The sequence below is a fragment of the Stegostoma tigrinum genome, chromosome 27 (genome assembly GCF_030684315.1).
Source record: "Stegostoma tigrinum isolate sSteTig4 chromosome 27, sSteTig4.hap1, whole genome shotgun sequence".
In the NCBI taxonomy this organism is placed as follows: domain Eukaryota; kingdom Metazoa; phylum Chordata; class Chondrichthyes; order Orectolobiformes; family Stegostomatidae; genus Stegostoma; species Stegostoma tigrinum.
In genome coordinates this window covers 29,884,813-29,907,295 of record NC_081380.1, presented here as the reverse complement: position 1 = coordinate 29,907,295, position 22,483 = coordinate 29,884,813, and the positions used below count along the sequence as shown (strand labels likewise).

The 22,483-nt window shown below is 38.9% G+C and overlaps 1 protein-coding gene and 1 non-coding gene across 10 annotated transcripts in view; both read left to right on the top strand.

Annotated features, from left to right (window-relative positions):
* Positions 1-22,483, top strand: part of myo18ab (myosin XVIIIA b) — a 300,129-nt gene that overhangs the window by 5,220 nt on the left and 272,426 nt on the right. For all 9 annotated transcript variants that reach the window (XM_059655209.1, XM_059655208.1, XM_059655207.1 and 6 more), the window contains exon 2: positions 6,393-7,533. In XM_059655209.1, the coding sequence (XP_059511192.1) occupies positions 6,526-7,533 (1,008 nt within the window). In that variant the 5' untranslated portion in view covers positions 6,393-6,525. The remainder of the gene's footprint in view (positions 1-6,392; positions 7,534-22,483) is intronic.
* On the top strand, positions 21,182-21,286 carry LOC125464799 (U6 spliceosomal RNA). The gene has a single exon (XR_007250089.1). It is a non-coding gene; the product is annotated as a U6 spliceosomal RNA (small nuclear RNA).

Below are 22,483 nucleotides of genomic sequence, written 5' to 3'. Positions count from 1 at the left end.
CCCATATCCCTGCTTCACTGATGAGTAAATTTTGGTGTCCACCTTCAGGTGTGCTAGTTAGTTAAAGAATTTCTCAAGTTTGCAACCAGCTGTAAAGCCTATTTTGATCAGTCTTTCCTTTGTCCATGTGCTTCTTAGACTAAAGACAATCTTCCTCCTATACCAGCTGTGGTACCCTACACAGCTAAAACAATCTTTTTTTGAGGCTGGAATGCACGTTGTTCCTTTCTTTTTAGAACAAACAGCTGTACTTGGATATAACCGAAAGTTGGGGCTAATATAAAAGCTCATAAAAGTAACATGAAGGATCTAAAGTTAAGAATTAAAGTAAGGTCTCCAAAGACTAAAGGCAAGAACTTTGCATTGCGATGGGAATGTTTGAAGCAAAATAAGATCAGAGCATAATTAATATTCTTTAAAGATGGGGAAGGGGAAGTCAACCTGAGCAGGGAGACCGAGGATGGAGCAACAAGGATAGAAACAAGAGACAGAAAGCTAAGGCAGAAAAATTGAGGGCAGAAAGCATGTGGGACCATAATGCAAAGGAAAGCTCAGATGACTAACAAGTCAGGTCTAAAAGCTTTAATTCTTAATGGGCGGAGCATTCGTAATGAGGTAGATCAATTATCAGTGCAAATACTCGTCATGATGTGGCTGTGATTATGGAGATGAGGCTGCAAGGTTACCAAGGATGGGAACTCGCCATTCAAGGGTATTCATTCCTTTGGAAGGACAGAAGAAGGGAAAAGAGGTGCAGTAGTGTGGTTAATAAATTAGTAAAATAATGCATTAAAGACTACTGTTGGCTTGGAAAATCATGATGTGAAATATGCGTTGGTAGAGATAAGAAACACGGGGACAGAAAATGTTGCTGGGGATTGTCTAAAGTCCCCCCGCAGTAATAGTGGAGATGCAAGATAAGGTATTAAACAATAAATCAGAGTTGTGTGCAATAAGAGTTCATCTGTAATCATGAGTGGCTTTAATTTAAATTTAAATTAGACAAATCAAGCTAGAAATACTATTGTGAAGGAGGAATTCCAGGAATGCGTATGTTATGCTATCTTGAGTGATCGTTATATGACATTCACTGAGATGGAAAATGAAGTAGCTGAATCTGAGACAAGGGTCCAGAATCAAAATAGAGGGAGCTGTGAGGGTATGAGGCATGAGTTGGTAAGGATGGATCAGGGAACCTCACTAAAGTGATTGATGGAAGTGTTGTGGCCCGTTCAGACCCCATGCAAAATATTTTAAGGAGATAACCTAGGCCCTGATTTTTTTTTTCTAATTTTAAGGGTAGGTGTGAAGTGCATTTCCCGGATGTGATGCAACATGTCAAACTAATTAAGCAAAACACAACTTATTTAAATGCTATAGTTAAAATACAAACCAAAAAAATGGGAATTCAGAATAGCTTAACTATTGAAAAATGTAACTGAAGATTATATACAGTACCTATTACTAATTAACTGTTCGAATATAGTAACATACCTTAAGCATACCCCTTGACAAAAAAAAATAAATTCAGACACTGATTCTTACATGCAGCCCTCCAATCCAGGAAGAAACTGTATTGAGAGATTTCAGAGAAAGTGGCAGCTAAGAATCATTTGCTGAAGCTTCCACCTGTCCTGGGATCCCAAACAGCTTCTGACTGCTCAAGCTAAAAGTAACGAGAAAGTTTAGTCTGAGAGAGCTGGCCTCTCCTCGTCTGTTGTTACCGCAGTTTTAAAAAAAAACCTAAAGACCTCCTAACTTATTTACTTCAGCTGTTTTCAGTAGCCAGTTCTATACCTCTGCCTTTACAACGTCTCTTCAAAAAAACCCAAGACAAAATAATCTTTTCAAAGTGACAGTTTTGTCACAGTACATAGACAATAGTTTATATGTAAATATCTTGCACATGAATCACAACTATTGTCTGACATGAAAATGAGAGAGGCAAGGTAGCTCAACCGTGGCCGACAAAAGGATTTAGATTCAAAGAAGAGATTTTCAAAATTACGAGAAATAGAAACAAGCATGAGGATTGGGAGCATTTTAGAATTATGCAAAAGAGGCAAGGGCCTGGACAAGAGGGTGAAAATACACTGGGTGAAATTCCAGGGAATGTCACACTGACCATAATAGCTTCCATAAATATGTGAAAAGAAAAAGATTAGTAAAAGCAAATGTAGATCCCTTAAAGCTAGAAGCTGGGAAATTATGATGGGATATGAAAAGTTAAAGATTTGAACATTTACTTTTGTTCTGTCTTTACAAAAGAGGCTACAAATAATGTCCCAGAAATGTCAGAGAACTAAGGGTCTAGTGAGATGATGGAATTTAAGGAAATTAGTATTAGTACGAGAATGGTACTGGGGAAATTAATGGGTTAAAGGTTGACAAGTCATGAGGTTCTGAATGTACATCAAAGCGTTATAAAGGAGGTGGCCCTGGAAATATTTAATGCATTGTTGGTAATCTTCCAAAGTTCTATAGATTATATTAAAGATTGGAGAATGACAAATGCCACCCTATTATCTTTTAAAATAAAAGGGAGGGAGAGAAAGCACAGAATTACAGAGCAGTTAGCCTGTCATCAGTAGAGGGGGGAAATGCTTGTGTTTATTATTTTTAAAAAAGAGTATTTCAAGATCATTAAGTTTGGACAAAGCCAACGTGTTTAGGGCAGACAAATCATGCTTAACAAATCTTTTCAAGTTTTTTGAGGTTGCAACTAGTAGAATAGATAATGGGCAACCAGTAGATGTGGTATATTTACATTTTCAGAAGATTTTTGGTACGGCTCCTCAGAAGAGGTTAGTGGGAAAATTTGATGCACGTTGTATAGGGAGTAACATATTATTGGCATGGATCAAGAATTGGTTAATAGAAACAGTGGTATTTTTTTCTGATTGGCAAGCAGTGAATAGTGGGCTACTGTAATAGTCAGTACTTGGGCCTTATATAATATATCCATATAGCTAATATCCAGGATGAGGTAACTGAATTAACAGTTTCAAGTTTGCTGATGACAGAGAATGGATGGAGTTGTGAGGTGAATGTAAAGTGATTTAGACAAACAGGGTGAGTACGCAAGCATGTAGCAGATGCTGAGCAGTATGGCTAAAAATGAAGTTATACCCTTAAGTGTGAAAAACAGAAAAGAAAAGAAATATTTAAATGGTATTATATTGGGAAGAGTGGATGTACAAAAGGATCTGGGTGTCCTTTGTATATTGATCAAAGAAATTAGGCACATGCAGCAAAAATTAGAAAGGCTGATTGTTTATTGGTTTTTATTGCAAGAGAATTTGAGTTCAGAAATAGGAGTGTCTTTCTGCAATTGTACAGGGCCTTGGTGAGACCATTCCTGGAAAATTGTGTGCAGTTTTAGTCTCCCTATGTAAGAAAAGCTATACTTGCCATAGAGGGAGGGGAGTGGAGGTTCACTTGATACCAGAGATGTTTGGACTATCAGAAGAGGAGAGGTTGGTTCAACTCTGCCTGTATTCACTGGTTTTAGAAGGATATGGGAGGATCTGACTGAAATGCATATAATTCTAACAGGTTTCAGACAAGATACAGGAAAGATGTTTTCCCTGGTTGGGGAAATTGGGGAAAAAATTTTCTGGATATGGGGTAGACCATTTAGGAGAAGTCTTCTGTTAAAGGGTAGTAAACCTGTGGGATTCTGCATCACAGGGTAATGGAAGTCAAGTCACCAAATATATTCAAAAACATTTTTAAAAAGATTTTAAAAGCATCAAGGAATATGGGGGAGAAAGTGGAATTACGGCATTGAAATAGAATAATCCATGATCCTGTTGAAAGGTGGAACAGACTAGAAGTGTCAAATGCTCTACTTCTGCACCTAGTTTCTATGTGTCTATATATCACTTCCATTTGCATTCTCTACATATGAAATTTAGGAAGTTTGTATTTTTGTGAAGCATTGAAGTAGCAAGAATTACACCCTGCTATAGTCACCAGTCTTGATTTAGTTCTAAAATTCTATTGTGAAGGTTGTCAATTACTGTTATTGAAACATAATCAGAAAATGTACCAAAAAAGATTACTGCCAGTTTGGTGGGGGAAGAACCATTTCAATCATAGATCATAGAATCCCTACAGTGTGGAAGCCCATGTCCAAACTGACCCACCAAAGAGCATTCCACCCAGAACAATCCCGTATCCCTATGACCTTGCGTTCCCCATGGCTAAACCCCCTAGCCTGCACATCCCTGGACACTATGGTCAAATATTGTGCATCAGAATAAGGGAACACTGGTGATGAACTTTGCCATCATTATAGCTTTTTTTAAAAAATGAACAAAGAACCATGTATAAACTTGTTAGTTCTATTGTACTGTGTTCTTGTAATTAGGGATACTAGCTGAGCAGCTTCCAAGCCTTGAAGTGAACAATTCATCATTAATATACTGTTATTTTGTCTTTACAATTACCTGTATCAAAATTGCTATTTATTTGTGAGTCCTTTTACGAAGACATTGCATTCAGCATTTGTTGTAAATAGTAAAAATAAGTAAAATTGACACAAACATCTTAAAATGTGCATATTCCAATTTTCAAAAGAATTGTAGAGCCCATTTTCTTCCTAATATATCTGTCTCTCATCCTTTTGGTTTGAAGATTGTTGACTAAGAATATCTCAAATTATGGATGAGGAAGACTATTTGTCAATTTAGTACATTCATCCAGAAAGGTTTTAATGTATTCCATATATAATTACTACTTCAATAACTTCATAATTTTTCCTATTATTCACAGTTGTCACTCTTGCATGAAGTGTGTGTTCTGGTATCTATCCTAAATTTATCTTCTTATCAATAGAATTAATGTGTATTTTTCTGATGAAGGGCCTAGGCCTGAAATGTCAGCCTTCCTGCACCGAAGATGCTGCTTGGCCTGCTGTGGTCATCCAGCTCAACTCCTTGTTATCTCGGATTCTCCAGCATCTACAGTTCCTATTATCATTGATTATAACTGCTTGGTTTACCTTATTGAATTATATTGCCGATTAATTTTGCTTTCTTTTTGCCTTTTAAACAGTTGTATCTATGTCTATTACCCCATTTCTCTAAAAATGCCTTTCTAGGACGAATCACCCCAATTTCTTTAGTCATTACTCATTATTGAATTGCTGTCACGACACTTGGGGGGTCAGTTTAGTTTGTTTGCAACCAAAAAGGATGAAATGCAAAGTTTGATCACTGCCTGTTTTTTTGATTTTACTATGGAGTTTAACATTCTGTGGACTTTGAATGCTGTTCTGCAATGTTTGGATATTGTTAGTTTATTGGTTTGTTTGAAGTATCACATAGGTTCACTGGCTATTTTCAACATGTTCCATTCTGTTTTGTATTTAATTGTTTTTCTTTCCATGTGCAGCACTTAACACCTGTTTTCATTAAATTTAATCTGCAAATGTTCTTGTTATTTGCATACTTTTTCCCAACAACTTCTAAGTTCAGAGTCACCTCCATTATTGTGCCTTTTAGTGTTGAGTAATTTCACACCTAATGTTGAGTTTTTGAATTCAGATTATATGTAATTTAGAAACAGCAGTGTACCCAGCACTGAATCCTGAGGCACCTTCCCGGCTTTTCTGTTTCCCTTACTACACGCTTTCCATCTGCATGTTCATTTTTCAACTTTCTGTCAGTTTTTTTTTGGTCACTCTGAATCTCCACAGTTTATGCATTTTAATTATCAAATGCATTTTGGAATTCAGTTTGAATGACATCAACACTTGCTACAATTCACGAGGATTGTCAGTTCCTTTAAAAGAAGTGTGGGAGGCTGGTCAGACAATGTCTTTTTTATTATTTTTGTTTATGGTTGGACAAGTGCTAGTACCTATTACTAGAAAGCTTGTGATTAAATCCATTTATGAACATGGTTGGTAAATTCACCTGTTGGGGAATATGGCAGCCAGATGAGAATCACTGCTAACTCATAATCTCCATATGCAATTTTTTTCACCATAATTTTGCTGTGGATGATTGAGGGAAACTTGATTACAGCTTTTCCCCTTGCGTGCAAACACCTGCCAATTATAGCACTTCCACCAGTAATCTGGCTGAGGTTATTTAGACTTTGGATTTGAGACCTTACTGTCCTGCATGACTGACTTCTGTATTGATTAACAAGACTAGCAAATTATTGCTATTTGAAATGTCGATACTTTGAAAAGATAATTGTGTATTTAGATATATGTTAATTTTTTGGGTTGTGTTATGATGTTATTTGTAATTAAGCTGATGTGAATAATTGTAAGGTATTTCAAATAAGAAATACTAACTTGAATATAGTTTTAGTAAAATACTGAATAGTTTACTGTTGTACTTGTTTCTATTGTAATTATAATTTTGCTTTTATTTCAGACACAGATTACATTTGGTCATACCAGTTTAAGAAGAAAAGTGACTTGTCTGTGATTGCAGCTGGACCATTAAAAGATTCTGTCTTTACTTAGTTTTTAATTTAATTATTTGCACACAATATTAAACGTTAAAAATGTTTAATTTAATAAAAAAAGACAAAGATAAGAAGGAAAAAAAAGAAAAGAAGGAAAAACGGGAAAAAATGTCTATAGCAGAATTGAAAAGCCTTGAAGAAGTTGGTCTTCGTCGAGGGCTTTTTAATTTGAATCGTTCTTCGAAGCGGGAATCAAAGTCTAAACTGGAAATTTCAGCTCCTATTCCAATAAAAGTAGCTAGTAGTTCAGATCTCAATCTTACAGATATTGATTCAGACACTGTTAGTAATAGAGGAAGCATGATTTTTGATTCTGAGCAGTTGAGTACTGCCAGTTCCAGTGATGACCTCAAAATTGATGAAAGTAGTTTGAAGGGATCCGTACTTCAGAGAGCAGCTTTGTTTGGTTCTCTTGCCAAACAGAATTCGGTCCAGTTAGTGAAGAGGTTCTCTTTTTCACAAAAGAGTCGAGAAGAGATATCCGAAGTGTCAACTCCATCAGAAAATTCTGCAACTCCTTCACCACAAGTTGAAATGAGAAATGAAGATTTACTATTGGAGTACTTAGAGGAAATGCCAAAAAATACATCAAATACATTGTCAACGGCAAGTCCTAATTCTCTGATTCCGGAAATTGTGAATAAAAGTTTTCCTGCTGATTTACGGCTTCCTCCGGTGGTACCGCCTTTACCTACAGAACCTAGAGAGCTTGTATTACAGAGAAGAAATACAGGAGACTTTGGATTCTCTTTGCGAAGAACAACTATGCTGGACAGAGGACCTGATGGGCAAGTGTACCGTCGAATGGTTCATTTTGCAGAACCTGGAGCTGGTACCAAAGATCTGGCATTGGGTCTGATGCCAGGAGATAGACTGGTGGAAATTAACAGTAAGAATGTTGAAAATAGATCACGTGATGAAATAGTTGAGATGATTCGTCAATCTGGAGATACTGTGAGATTAAAAGTGCAGCCAATCCTGGAGTTGAATGAGCTCAGCCGATCTTGGTTGAGAAACCATAAAGGAATTCGCAGAGATACTTTTGGTGTAAGTACTACTTAAAAATTATTAACTCTCTAATCTTGGTGTGATCACTTCAAAACTTGTAGAACTATAAGCAATGAAAAGAATTCTGATTTTTCAGATTGTATCAAATCAAAGGTCCTGCTAAATAATTTTGAAATCTTTACCTAACGTATTTGACTTCCCACAGTTGAGTAACCAATTTATTTTTTACTATATTGCAATGTTTTAAAATTTCTCATTGTGCAATAGGATTGTATATCAATGTTTTTTTTGTATGGAGCTTAGCAATTGTGTTGAAAGTCGTTTCTAGAAATACCAGTTGCAGAATTTAAAAATGTGTTATCTGGAGCTGCTGGAATTCAATGAGTTTGGCTAGCAAACTTCTTTGTTCTGAATGTCAATAATTATAATTACTGACTATTTCATTCATGCAATTATGTTTTGCATTTAAACGAATGCTAGAATGCTTCACTATGTATTGAGATTTGTATTCCTCTTCAAACAATTACTTTGGTATTCGAATGAATAATGTGAGATTGAGGAAAATGTAGTAATAAAATTGTTTTAGAAAATCAGTTCTAAGTAGCATTTCACATTTAACATTACTTATGTGTTGCCACCTTGAAAAATATCATTGGGTTCCATAATGTGGCATGTTTAATGGATCATTTATTTTCGGAGTGGTGAAACAAATTAAATTTGTCCTGGGCAGCAGTGCAAATTAGGGGCCAGTGATTTGTAGCTTCTTCAAGTGTTCCTTTTTTATTTAGTTAGATGCCAAAGTTGGTAGAGAAAAGCTAACATGATGTAAAAGAGGCTGATGGATGCAGTTAGTTTAATTTACTCCTGAATTATGCATGCAGTTTTTAAATTTATTTTTAGCACTGAAGCTTTTACCAACAGCCATTGTTGCAACTCAGCTGAAAGTAACATTGTGCTTCTCTACTTCAGATTGAATTTTGATATGAAAAGATAGAATTTCCTCTGTATTCGTGTCCAGAAATAAACACAATTGTGGCATAAGGGAAATGTCCAGCTATGAAATTCTGGTGCAAGTATGTTTCACGTGTAATAACTGTAAACCTCAACATATTTTTTTCGATAGTCATAGAATCATAGAGCCTGTACAGTGTGGCAAGGGGCCATTTGGTCCATCGAGTCTGCACTGTGACCCTCCAATGAGTATCCCACCCTATCCATGCAACCTTACATTTACCATGGCTAAACTGGCGAGTCTGCACATTCCTGGATACTACCAGGGCAATTTAACGTGGCTAGTCCACCTAACTTGCAGAACTTTTGGTTGTGGGAAGAAACCAGAGCAGAAGCTCACAGGGACACAGGGAGAATGTGCCTAAACTCCACACAGTCACCCAAGGCTGGAATTGAACTTGGGTTCCTGGTGGTGAGAGTTGGCTGTGCTAACTACTGAGTAAACGTGTTGCACTTGTTGTTTAGGTCAGCTCTATAATTTTTTCATGCAGTTTGGTGTCAAATTTTGTTTGATGTTTCTCAATTGAGGCACATTGAATGTTTTTATTATATCGAATGCAAGCAGTTACTGTTCATCCCTGCACTTGAATGGATTTCAGCTCCTTATTTGGTCAGTTTTTGTTCATGTATAAGAGCTGCATATGTAAATTTCCTGGAGTTATCCAGATTCACAACAGGTGTAAAATTGAGAACAGAAAAGTGATAGCTGTCGTGTCATGACTTTTTTTTGGTCAAGATCCCTAGCTCTGTTCTTTTTATGTTTGTGAAGACATTTAATGACCATAATATTAATCATGATAAAAAGTGAAAAGCTTTTGTGTTTGTATAGGGAGGTAGTGGCATAGTAGTAACGTCACTGTACTAGTGATCTGGAAAGCCCGTACTAATGCTGCATGGAGATGGGTTCAAATCCCATCCTAGCAGCTGGTGGAGTCATCACTCAATGAATACATCTGAAAATTGATGAGCATGAAACCATTGTCAAATTGTTGTAAAGTCCCACCTAGTTAGCTAATCCCCCTTCTGGTCTATATATGACCAAATATCTACATCCAGACTCTCAGCAATTTGGTTGACTCTTAACTGCCCTCTGAAATGTTCTAGCAAGTCACGGCAGTATCAAACTGCTATGATGTCTAAACAAAAGATTGAAATTATACAGGCCATGTGACATCAATTTAGGCAGCGGATGTGCCAAACCCAGTCCTAGCAGTCCTGCAAAGTCATCAAGTGTGGTTTGTGCAAAAATAGGAGATCTGTTGTATAGATGTGACAAACAAAAGATGACCTTGTCTATAAGGTATGATGTATCCTGGAAACAGCCATCACCAGATAGCAGCACAGTGGTATGTTGGCAGGATGGGGTCACCCAGTGGGTCCTTAGCATCACCTCTAGACTTCGTGAAGTCTCATAGCATTGGTTTAGCAAGAATGAACGGTCAAGAAAACTTCCTTCTGATTACTACTTGCTGCCCCTCAGCTGGTGAATCTGTACTTCTCCATGTTGAACACCAGTTAGAAGAAACATCAAGAGTGACAACGGCACTGAATGTACTTTGGCCAAGAGTGGTTCGGTAACGCCACTAATGACTGAGCTGTCCGAATCATAAAGGACATCAGAGCTAGATTGGGTCTGCATTAGATAATGGGAATGTGAGCGAGAAACATACTTCATCTCATCTTTGATACTAGCAACTGCAGATGCTGGAGAATCCAAGATAACAAGGTGTAGAGCTGGATAAACACAGCAGGCCAAGCAGCATCATAGGAGCAGGAAGGCTGATGTTTCAGGCCAAGACCTTTCATCAGAAATGCATTTCTGAAGAAGGGTTTAGGCCTGATACGTCAGCCTTCCTGCTCCTATGATGCTGCTTGGCCTGCTGTGTTTATTCAGCTCCACATCTCTTTATCTCATCATTGCTGACTTACCTGTCCCAGATACATATTTCCATAATAATAGTATTGATGCGACAAAGCTCCATATGCAGAGTGAAGATCCTTTCCATTGAGTTGTGTTATACAATGCTGTGTTAAATGGGACAGACTTCAAACAGCAGCATTGAATTTAGCAATGATGTATAATCACACGGCCTGACACACTGTCCACTCCACCACTGCCATTAAGTTGGTTGACTGAAGTTTGCAGGAGGATATACTTGGAACAGCACTAGGTGTAACCAATAATGAGATGTCAATCTAGTGACAGTACAATTCAAGACAAACAATGGAGGTAGCATGCCACAGACAGAACTAACTGACCCTAAAACCAGTGATTGATCAATAACTAAATAACTAACTGGAGGAAGAGGCTGTACAAGCATCCACATGCCAAATGACTGGGGAGCTCACCACATCAATGCAAAAGATAAGGCTGAAGTATTTGTGACCATCTTCAGCCAGAAGTACTGATTTGGATAAATCATCACAACATCTTCCTGTGGTCCTCCACAGATGTCAGCATTTAGTCAATTTGATTCACTCAGTGGTTGAAAAAAAAACTGGATACTGCAAATGTGGTACAACATTGTACTACAATATTGTGGTAAATGTACTGAATGCTTGTGATACAGAATAAGCTGCACCCATAGCCAAACTTTCAGTGAAGCTAAACTCTGGCATTTATCAAAGTGGAAAATTGCCAAGATATGTCTCGTCCATTGAAAGTAGGCCAAATCTAACCTTACCAATTAGAGTTGCAAGAGATTTTTCTTCCCGCTTGTAGATGTGGGAATCGCTGGCTGGTCAGCATTTATTGCCCATTCTTAGGTGGCCAAAGTGCAATAACATATAGCTCTCTCTTCTATCGTTCCCTTTCAAAGTTGTGCTATTTAATTTGCATTGCTGCTTAAATGCATCACTTTGTACATTTGTGTTTGAATTTAACTTTCTATACGTCTAGTCACCAGTCTCTGTCTTCTTGAGGTCTTTTTTAAACCTCACTGCTGACTACATTTCCAAGCAACTAATGTTACAGACTGAAATCTCTTAGAGATGAATGCAGCCAGTGTTGTACTGATGTCATTCAATTCCAGTGGTCAGTTAGGTGTTTTATTATTTTGTACCGACCATTTTTTCCAATAAATGGTTTTATTAACTTTTGAATTTCAAAAATAAAATTAACATATCATAATAAACAAGCATGAGCGACAACAGCACATCTTGAATACAGAAGCTATGGTTTATCAATAAAAAGCAGATTGTGATTCATCTTAAACATGTTTCACTTGAAAAATTGTCCAGTGTTGTTTAGTGAAATTACCCTTTATAAAATCTATGACTGATTTTATTAGTATTGTGGATTCATTTGAAATCAAGCAACAACCTGACAGAGTCATACTCATGGAATCAAACCTTGCAAACAATGTCCCAGACACCACCATCACCATCCCTGGATGTGTCCTGTCTCACTAGCAGGCCAGACCCAGCAAAGGGGGTGGCACAGTGCTAAACAGTTGGGAGGTAGTTGCTCTAGGAGTCCTCAACATTGACTCCGGACCCCACGACGTCTAATGATTTCAAGTTAAACATGGGCAAGGAAACCTCCTGCTGGTTACCACATACCATCCTCCCTCAGCTGATGAATCAGTACTCCTCAATGTTGACAAGACTTGGAGGAAGCATTGAGGATGGCAAGGGCACAAAATGTACTCTGGATGAGGGACTTCAATGTCCACCTCCAAGAGTGGCTTAGCAGCAGGACAACTGATCGAGCTGATCGGGTCCTATAGGACATAACTGCTAAGCCAGGTCTGTGGCAGGTGGTGAGGGAACTAACAAGAGGGAAAAACATATTTGACCTCATCTGTACTAATCTGCCAGCTGCAGTTGCATCTGTCCATGACAGTATTGGTAAGAGAGATCATCGCACAGCCCTTGTGGAGATGAAATCCCACCTTCACGTTGAGAACTGCCTCCATTTTGTTGTGTGGTGCTCTCGCCATGCTAAATGGGACAGACTTTGCACGGATTTAGCAACTCAAGATGGGCATCCACGAGGCGCTATGGGCCATCAACAGCAGCAGAATTGGAATCCAGCACAATCTGTAACCTCATGGCCTAGCATATCCCCCACTGAATCATTACCGCCAACCCTGGTTCAATGGACAGTGCAGGAGGGCATGCCAGGAGCAGCACCAGGCATACCTGAAGATGCGGAATCAACCTGGTGAAGTCACCAAACAGGACTACTTGCACACCAAACAGCAAGTGATAGACAGCTAAGTGATCCTACAACCAACAAATCCGATCTAAGCTCCTTAGTCCTGCCACATCTAGTCATGAATGGTGTTGCACAATTAAACAGTTCATTGGAGGGGGAGGCTCCCATCCTCAATGATGGAAGAGCCCAGCACATCAGTGTAAAAGATAAGGCTGAAGTATTTGCAACAATCTTCAGCCAAAAGCACTGAGTGGATGATCCACCTCTGCCTCCTCCTGTGGTCCCCAGCATTACAGATACCAGCCTTAGCCAATTCCATTCACTCCACGTGATATCAAGAAACGGTTGGAGACATTGGATACTGCAAAGGCTATGGGCCCTGACAACATTCCGGCAATAGTACTAACAACTTGTGCTCCAGAACTTGCTACTTCCCTAGGCAGGCTGTTCCAGTACAGTCATGACAGTGGTATCTACCTGACAATGTGGAAAATTGCCCAAGTATGTCCTGTACACACAAAGCAGGACAAATCCACACTAGCCAATTACCGCCCCGTCAGTCTCCCCTCAATCATCAGTAAAGTGATGGAAGGTGTCATCAACAGTGCTATCAAGCAGCACCTGTGCAGTGATGCCCAGTTTGGGTTTCGCAAGGGCCACTCATCTCCTGATCTCATTTACAGCCTTTGTTCAAGCATGGACAAAAGAACTGAATTCCAGAGGTGAGAGTGGCCGCCCTTGATCTTGAGCTCTTGCAAAACTCGAATAAATGGGTATCGGGGGCAAACGTTGTGTTTAGAGTCTACCTGACACATAGGAAGATGGTTGTGGGAGGTCAATCATCTCTGCTCTAGGACATCTCTGCAGGTGTTCCTCAAGGTAGTGTCCTAGGCCCAATCATCTTCAGCTGCTTCATCAATGGCCTTCCCTCTATCATGAAGTCAGAAGTGGGGATGTTCACTGTGCAATGTTCAGCACAGTTGTGACTCCACCGATACTGAAGCAGTCCCTGTTCACGTGCAACAAGGTCTGGACAATATCCAGGCTTGGGCTGACAAGTGATATTTGTGTCACACGAATGTCAGGATATGACCATCACCAATAAGAGACAATCTAACCACTGCCCCTTGACATTCAATGGTGTTACCATCACTAAATCCCTCGCTATCAACATCCTGGGGGGGGTTACCATTGACCAGAAACTCAACTGGACTCACCACATTAACAGAGTATTTACAAAAACGGGCCGGAATCTGGGAATACTGTGGCGAGTAACTCACCACCTGATTCCTCAAAGCCTGTCCACCATCTACACGGCACAAGTCAGGTTTATGGTGGAATACTCCCCACTTGCCTGGGTGAGTGCAGCCCCAATCTCTCACGAAGCTTGACACCATATAGGACAAAGCAGTCTGCTTGAGTGGCACTACATCTACAAGCATTTACTCCCTCCGCCACTAACATTTAGCAATGTGTCCGATTTACAAGGTGCACGGCAGAAATTCACCAAAGATCCTCCGACAGCACCTTCCAAATCCACAACCACTTCCATCTAGAAGGACATGGGCAGCAGATATATTGGAACACCATCACCTCCAGGTTTCCCTCCAAGTCACTCAGCATCCTGACTTGGAAACATATCACTGCTCCTTCACTATTGTTGGGCCAAAATGCTGGAATTCCCTCCCCAATAGCATTGTGGGTCAGCCCACAGCAGGAGGATTGCAGCAGTTCAAGAAGGCAGCTCACCACCACCTTCTCGAGGGCAACTAAGGATAGGCAAGAAATGCTGGCCAGCCAACGATACACACATCCTACAAAATGAATTTAAAAAGTCCCATTTTAACTTGTCTCTTAAATCTCCTCAGTATTCTTGTTATTTCTGCTTTAAAAGAAAGTTTCTTTCCAAGTATATTTCTAATTCTTAAAGACAGGCATATTTTAAATTCTATTTAAAATAATCTTTAGTTTGAAATGCAGTATAATGCATGTTTTCTTGGAATCTTGTACAGAAGTGAGATGTTATGGCGAAGGTTTAGAGGTTAAACTGCTGATTGTAGAATTTATAACAGGAGAAGGTGGGTTTTTAAAAAATTAATAACGTGGTCTAGGAGGGACTTGAAGCACGTCTTCTGGCCATTTACAATTAAATGAGGTTTATCTAATCACTATTCCAAAAATCCTTGACAGTCTTGCAATTGAACTTCCTTCAGCAGCCAGTAGGGAGTGTGATTAGCTTTAGTTTAAGTTCTGTAAAGAGATAAACTGAAATTTATACAGGCACAGGAAGCCTGCTTCAAAACTTTAACAAAGAACTAGATACAATGCACATTGATTTCCTCACAATACAGGTACACTTGTAAACATAAAGAGAGATTCGAATCAAAAGAAATAGAGTTTACTTAATTTGTGACACTAAGTCCAAAACAACCAAAGGTTAGCTGATTTGCCTGGGCAGCTGGTTCATGATGCAGTGATAACCAACAGCGTGGATTCAATTTCTGCACCAGCTGAGGTTACTATGAATGTTATGTGGTCTCAACCCCACGCTTCGCCTGAGATATGGTGACCTTCAGGTTGAACTCGCCACCAGTTGTCATTCTGTATTGAGAGAACAGCCCTGTGGTCCTTTGTGACTGTGGTGACTTCATTTTAAAATTATCTCATGAAAAGGTATATGGGTTCAACGTTGAGGGAATCATATGACAAAGCCTTGTTTTGGGTGTGGGGTGTGGGATTTGGAACAGTCACCATTGAGATTGCATTGCAGATTTTTATTTGAAAAATATACTTTATTCATAAAATCATCTGTAAGTACATACAAAGCTTCTAAATCAGTTCTGTACAGTCTTTACAGCGAAAGTATAAAACAATGGAGTTTTGACATTTCTTAGACCTTCTCTACAATTGCAAAAGAAAAGGCATTTTCTGCTTATGCAGGAAACTATTTATGTTCATTTCATTTTTAGGCACCAAGAGGGTCTGACAACTGAATTGACTCTACTCCTACTTTGGCAGAAAGACCCTAGGTGGTGGTCTTAGATTGCATAGCAGATAACCTCTGAGATGAGCCACAGAGAGTTGGTTAACTGGAAAGTCATGAATGCATTCTTCAGTGTCGAGGTAACTTACAGTTCTGTTATGAAGGTTGCTTTTTTAGAGACAGTCAATCTCTTTGTGGCAGTTTATAAACACAGTGAGCATTCCAGTCAGGAAACATGAGGTATTAATTATTCTGCTCACTTCTGGAAGGTTACTGTTAAGTCCAGTCACATGATTATAGCAACCATCTTTGGGCTATATAGTGTGTGTGTCTGTGTGTTGCAGTTTTTAATCTGTGACAGTTTATTAAAACACTTTGTGGCTGTTTCAACACAGCTTAGGAATGAATGCGGATGGTGTAACATTTCAAGCTATGTGCTGAACAGGTCTTCCACATTAATGCAGGTTCTTTCCATATCTGAAAATTGAATTTAAAATGCTGTTGTAAATGCAATTAGGCATGACATTGTTCTTAAAAAATGTTAATGTAAGTGCCACTAATAACAGGGAACTAATTGATGCTGAGATTGAGTTACTGTCTGATCATTAGTTAAGATCAAAAATCCAATAAATAAAAAATCAACTCCACCATGTTGGACAACTTTTAAGTTGTAAGTTAATGTTAATATGACCTATGCTTCCCCTGTAAACTATCGCAGGCTATTGAGAGTTGCCCTGTTGAGCAAGTTTTAAAATCAGCACATGCATCAACATACTGTAAAAGTTTCTAAAGTTATTTGTCTCCAAAACTATTGTAACAACCCAAAGCATGATCACAGATGACTGTGTGCCTGGGATTGACAGTAATGTATTCATTCGGTGGCCTCTTCAATCTCCCTGCAGCCTTTGACAAGTTTGACCACCCCATTTCCGTCAAAGCCTTCTTCCTCTCACCCTCTGTAGTGCACCTCTGGTGATGGCTCTTGACTATCTGCACAGTCAATCTGCAGAAAATCACCCCAAGGTGCATACTTGGTCCTTTCTTTCTCGTTCATGTAATCGTTCCTTGATGCCTGTACGCTTCAGTACTGGGACCCTCATTGTTTGTTATATACAGAAATGAAAACGTGGAGGGAATGTTAAGCACAGTGTTCAGTAATGAAGAAAATGGTTGTTGATTACAGGAAGATATAGAGGGGTTGTTCAGATGGGCTGAGAAATGGTAGGTAGTCTTTAACGCTGATAATTGCAAAGTGATATACTTTGGAAGAAGAAACAAGATGAGGGCGTATTTAATGAATGACAAGACACTGGGTAGCTCAGGAACAGGGGGATTTTAGGGTAATTATTCAGATCCCTGAAGTTGTCAAAGCATGTGAATAGGATATTTAAGAAAGCAAATGGGACACTTTGTTTCATCAGCAGTGGCAGAGTATAAGAGCAAGGATGGAATAGTTGGACAGATCATTTGTTAGTCCACAGCTGGAGAGCCATGTGCAGCTCTTTTGTGGGGTGGGGGTGGGGTGTGATGGTGGTAGGAGAACATGATTAAGATGTATAAGATTATAATGTGTTTAAGAGTGAGAGGAGCAACTGTTCCCATAGATTGGATCAATCATGAGGGGGCATAGTTTCAGGGAAAGTGGCAGGAGATTCAGATGGGATCGGAGAAAACCGTTTTCGGCCAGAGGATGGTAGGACTCTGGAATGCACTGTCTGGGAAGGTAGTGGAGGCTGGAAATCCTACAACTTTTAGAAAATTTTTGGATGACCACTTGAAATTTCAGATCAGTCATGATCTTGTTGAATGGCAGACCAGACTCGATGGGCTGGAAGGCCTACTTCTGATCACATCTCTTATGGCCTTATGGTTACTTTGTACTGAAAGCTGTTATTATTCTGCTGTTCTCACAGCATCCAAGTGAGCCAAGTTAAGGGATCAGCCCCGAAACATCAGCTTTCTTGATCATCTGATGCTGACTGGCCTGCTGTGTTCATCCAGCTCTATACCTTGTTATCTTGCATTGGAAGGATTTTGAGGTTAATACCCCTTGTGTTTGGCTGCATAACAAATAAATGCACCTTCTTTGGCAGTCAAGTTTTGTTTGTGCTCTAATGCTACCTAAAGCAGTACAGGATCTTTTCACACAATGTTTTACCTCCTCCTAATCACATTGAAGAATCCCAACTGATGCTGTAAGTTTGAGCCAGCAAATGTACATGTGATTAATTTGATTACCAATCATGAAAATAATAATAAAGATGGACAAATAAAAGAGATAAAGAAAGAGAGTTTATATGACATTTTTTTGATGAAAAGTCTCCCATAATTAAAAGCTAAAGGACTGCGACTGCCACTGCCAAACTTTGGAGTGATTTCTTTAAAAAAAATCAAGGGACATGCCCTATGATTTTTGGGTGGGTTTGTTCACTCTGAGGGTAAGCAAGTTTCTCCTGAATTCCTTGTGTTTTAGTAACTACCTAGTGTTTATGGGCACTATTTTGGATTCTCTCTAGTGGAAATGTCATCTTTAGGTCTACATTAACAAGCCTCCAACTTTGGTCTAACCAAGGACTGTTAGACGTCTAATCTAACTTATTTGTTTCTGAATTCTATTCCTCAGGAAAGAAACACAATACTGTTTGCATTTTTCATAGCTCACTTCAAAATGTCTGGGTTATTACAAAGACACTTTATATTTAATATGTGGTCAATACATTGTGGAGCTAGAGGAACAGGAGAGTTCATGTTTTGGGCCAAGACTGTTCATCAGGACCAAGCATTTAATAATACTTGGAAGACTTAAGTTTCATTTGCTATAATCCCTCAAAATTTATTTCAAGTTTTGTGAACATACCAGGATTGGTTTCCTTAAAAGAATCATTGAAATTTCACTGTGGATATTGGAAATGTTTTTAAGAAAGACTTCCTAAAAATTACATGACTGGCAATAACTGATTATCTAAATGTAGACCCTGCTGGGACTGTTTTGAACGGTGACTAGCTTGGACAGGTTCTTGTTTTATCTAAAAGCAAAATATTATAGATACTAGAAATCTGAAATTAAAAATAAAGTGCAGGAGAAACTCAGATAACAAGGTGTAGAGCTGGATGAACACAGCAGGCCAAGCAGCATCAGAGGAGCAGGAAAGCTGACGTTTCAGGCCTAAGTGGGGGGGGGGGGGTCTAGGCCCGAAACGTCAGCTTTCCTGCTCCTCTGATGCTGCTTGGTGTGCTGCATTCATCCAGATGTATACCTTGTTATCTCAGATTCTCCAGCATCTGCAGTTCCTACTATCTCTGCAGGAGAAACTCAGCAGGCCTGGCTGCATCTGTAGAGGGGAAAAAGACAAAATTACTGCCTCAAATCTGATATGACTCTTCAGAGTTTTTGGACTCAACATTAACTTCGTCTCTCTGCGCAGATGCTGCCAGACTTGCTGAGTTTCCCCAGCTCTGTTTTTATTGCATGTTTAATATTCAGTTGGTTCGAAGCCTGCTGGAAACAAGCTGTCCAGCTGATTGGTCCTGTTTCTGAAAAGAAAACCCCTTGTTCTTTTGAAAGAGTGGTTTGGATGAACATCTCAAGATCATATTTCCTGAATCAGCTGCAAGACTTCAGAGTCAATTGTGTGTAATTAGTGACTTGACACATGTACCAGAATTTCATAGCAATAGACTCCAGAGCATCCTACATGCATTATTCTTTCCTTTCAAGAAAAATCCACAGGCTAAAGCTCTGCAGGGAATTTTTTTTATCTTTTGATTTGAATAGTGTGTGCCTTGTGTTTTGGTGATACTTATACATTTATACTTCTACGTTGTTGACTTTGTAAGTTAACTATTCATTGCATCTTTATTGAATAAGTTTTGTTCTTTTTTATAATAATTGTATATATTAAGAAATCTTATTGATATTTTTGTTTAAGAACTGGTTTAGAGAAGATATTTAATCGGTCATCTTGGTAACTTTATTTTGTGACCTGTGAAATTGTGTTGGGACTAGACTGTGACAGTGTCTTTAATGTCCACTTCCCACTTAGACCTGTTATAAAAAAGAAGCCCTTGCATGTGTAGAATAAACTGGAGTAGAAGGCGGATGCCCTTGTCAGCATTGCAGTTTTTTTTAACTGCTTTGGAAGATATCAATCAAAAGGGAGCACTGCACAATGTCTGAACCATCACAAGTCAAGAAAAACTGAAAGGTGGATGGACCTCCTCTTATTGCTTTATGCAGGAACCTAAAGCAGGAATGTTTTTAAATCATCTCAATTTTTGAGCTGGAAGTCAGTTTTTTTTCCTCTTTTTGTTTGACTCTACAAGGTATTTAACAAACCAGCCACTAAAATGTTTTAAAAGCCCTTTTAATTTCCTTCAAAATAACTTCCTGGACTTGGCTGTGACAAACAGATTATACTTTTATACTTTATAGAACATCCCTGTCACATTATTTGATATTGCTAGGATTTGGAAATAGTGGCGTAAATGTGTGTGTTTTACTATACATAACTGAGAGATTACACTGGTCTCACTACTGGGGATTTTGTTTTTCTTAAAGTAAGGAGAAATGGGTTTGTGACTAAATACATTACCTTGTTTATGTTTTGATCTGGCTCTTAGTTTGTTTCGCATTGCTGAAACATTTTTTTATGTATCTATTGAAAGACCCTACACCAGTACTTTGGAGTGGTTTAATATACAAAGTGAAATAAATGAGGTGACATTAATGATCAGCAAGACATCGGTAACTGTCACAAGGTTTTAAGGAATCAGTCAGGCACATCTGAACACTCAAATAAGCTCCCCCAGTTTTTCTTGAACTATATTTTTTGTGCATTTTTTTTCCTAATGCTTGATATGTAGTTTTTATTTTTAGTAGTGAACAAATCTTTGTGGAAGGAATAAAAAGAGTAGTTATAAGGATATTGAGCTATTAAGATTTGGTGGGTAACAGCAAGGAGGAGGAAGGCTATGGTGCAAATGGTAGTCTAGCTAATAATTTGAAATCAAAGAATGAGAGCGGGTTGTCAGTTGGAAATCATTCTAAATGCACAATGTAGGAAGGGTCTGGCAAAAGGTGTAAAGAAATAGTGTTTCCTGAAGCCTGTCTTAAAATTTGAAGAAATTTGAAACTGCTTTAAGTGCAAAAATTTTTGAGGAGTGTGACTTCATTATTTTTATTCAGAGAAGTGAACTGAATGGAGTCATACGTAGCACTAAAGGAAGATGGCTGTGCAACCTGATTATTTCTGCTGCAGGTTATTAATGCAGGAATTATTCAGGGTAAGGTTAGAGGTCAGCCATCACCACCTATTTCACCAATGGCATTGCTTTCACCATAAAGTCAAAATGTGGATTGTTTGCACATGATTGTACAGTGTTAATAAACACTGCATAGCTCCTTGGATACTGACAGAGTCTGGGCACACATGTAAAGAGATCTTGATAACACACAAGCTTGTGCTGATAAGTGGCAAAAGTAACATTTGCCACAAACAAGCACTAAAGCAGTCATTGTAATAAGCAATGAACTTCTATTCATTTCAGCAACATATCTACTATAATTGGAATGATATAGAAAAGATTAGCATACCTGTTGTGCAAGAATGACCTGTGAATATGAGGTGTTCCACATTTTGGGGCCCTCTTATAACTCCGTGATAGTGCCCATACCCCTGGACCAAGAGGCCCAGGTTCATGTTCCCCTGCTGCAGAGGTGTAATAACATCGCTTAACAGGTTGATTAGAAAAATAGGTTAAATAAAAAACTTTACAATCTGGTTATGTTTTAAAATACTTAAGGTGAAACAAAATGTCCTGGATAGGGTAATGTTAAGGTCATGTTGAATGAATCATGTGAGGGTAGACCCATTTTATCTGATTGCCATGGGGCAAGAAACTTGAGCAGGAATCCATTGAATTATGAGTGAGTGTTTTCATACTGGGACAGCTGTATTTTGAGAAATGAAAGGAAAGATGCAAGCACTGCTTTGAGGAGGAGTGAAGCAGGATAGACTTTGAACTGGACTGGCCAAATTAGTGCAATGGCTACAAGAGGATCTGAGGCTGGAAACTCTGTGGTACATAACTCACCTACTGACTTCCCACAACTTGCCCATTATCTAAGAATAAATCAACGTTATAGTCAAATACTCTCCATCTACCTGGATGATTGCAATTCCAAAATTGCTACAGAAGTTTGACATATCCACGTCAAGGCAGTCTATGTAATCAACATACCATCCACCCCCGTTACCACACTTCCCCCCCCCCCCCCCCCCCCTCCACTGTCACACAGTAGCAGCAGTGTGTACTATTCATAAGATACAGTGCAACAACTCACTGTTTTGACTGCACCTTCCAAAAAACACTGTGACCTCTACCATTTTGAAGGCCAAGGGGAGCAAATGCACCACAACCTGTGAATTTTCATTCAAACCATAACACCATCTTGACTTGAAATAATGTCACCATGCCTTCTTCATCACTGGGTTAAGAAATCCCTCCGAACAATGTTGAGTACCCACACCTAATTGACTTCTAGAAGGCGCTTTGTCACTTTCTCATGGGCAGTTTGGGATGAGCAACAAGCTGTTCATATCTCATTAACAAATTTAAATAATCTAGATTATGTATTTGTACCATGGAATTTGTAACTCTTGTTTTTGAGAGAATTTCGTAAACTAAGGATGTTGAAGGCCTTGGAGCAAAAGGCGGGCACTTGGCATTGGGTTGCCAGTCAGCTACTATCTAGTTGAAAAAATAAAGCTAAATGACCTTCTTCTATTTCTTTTGCTTTTATGTTCCAAGTGGGCACAATTGGTTAATTCAGGCTT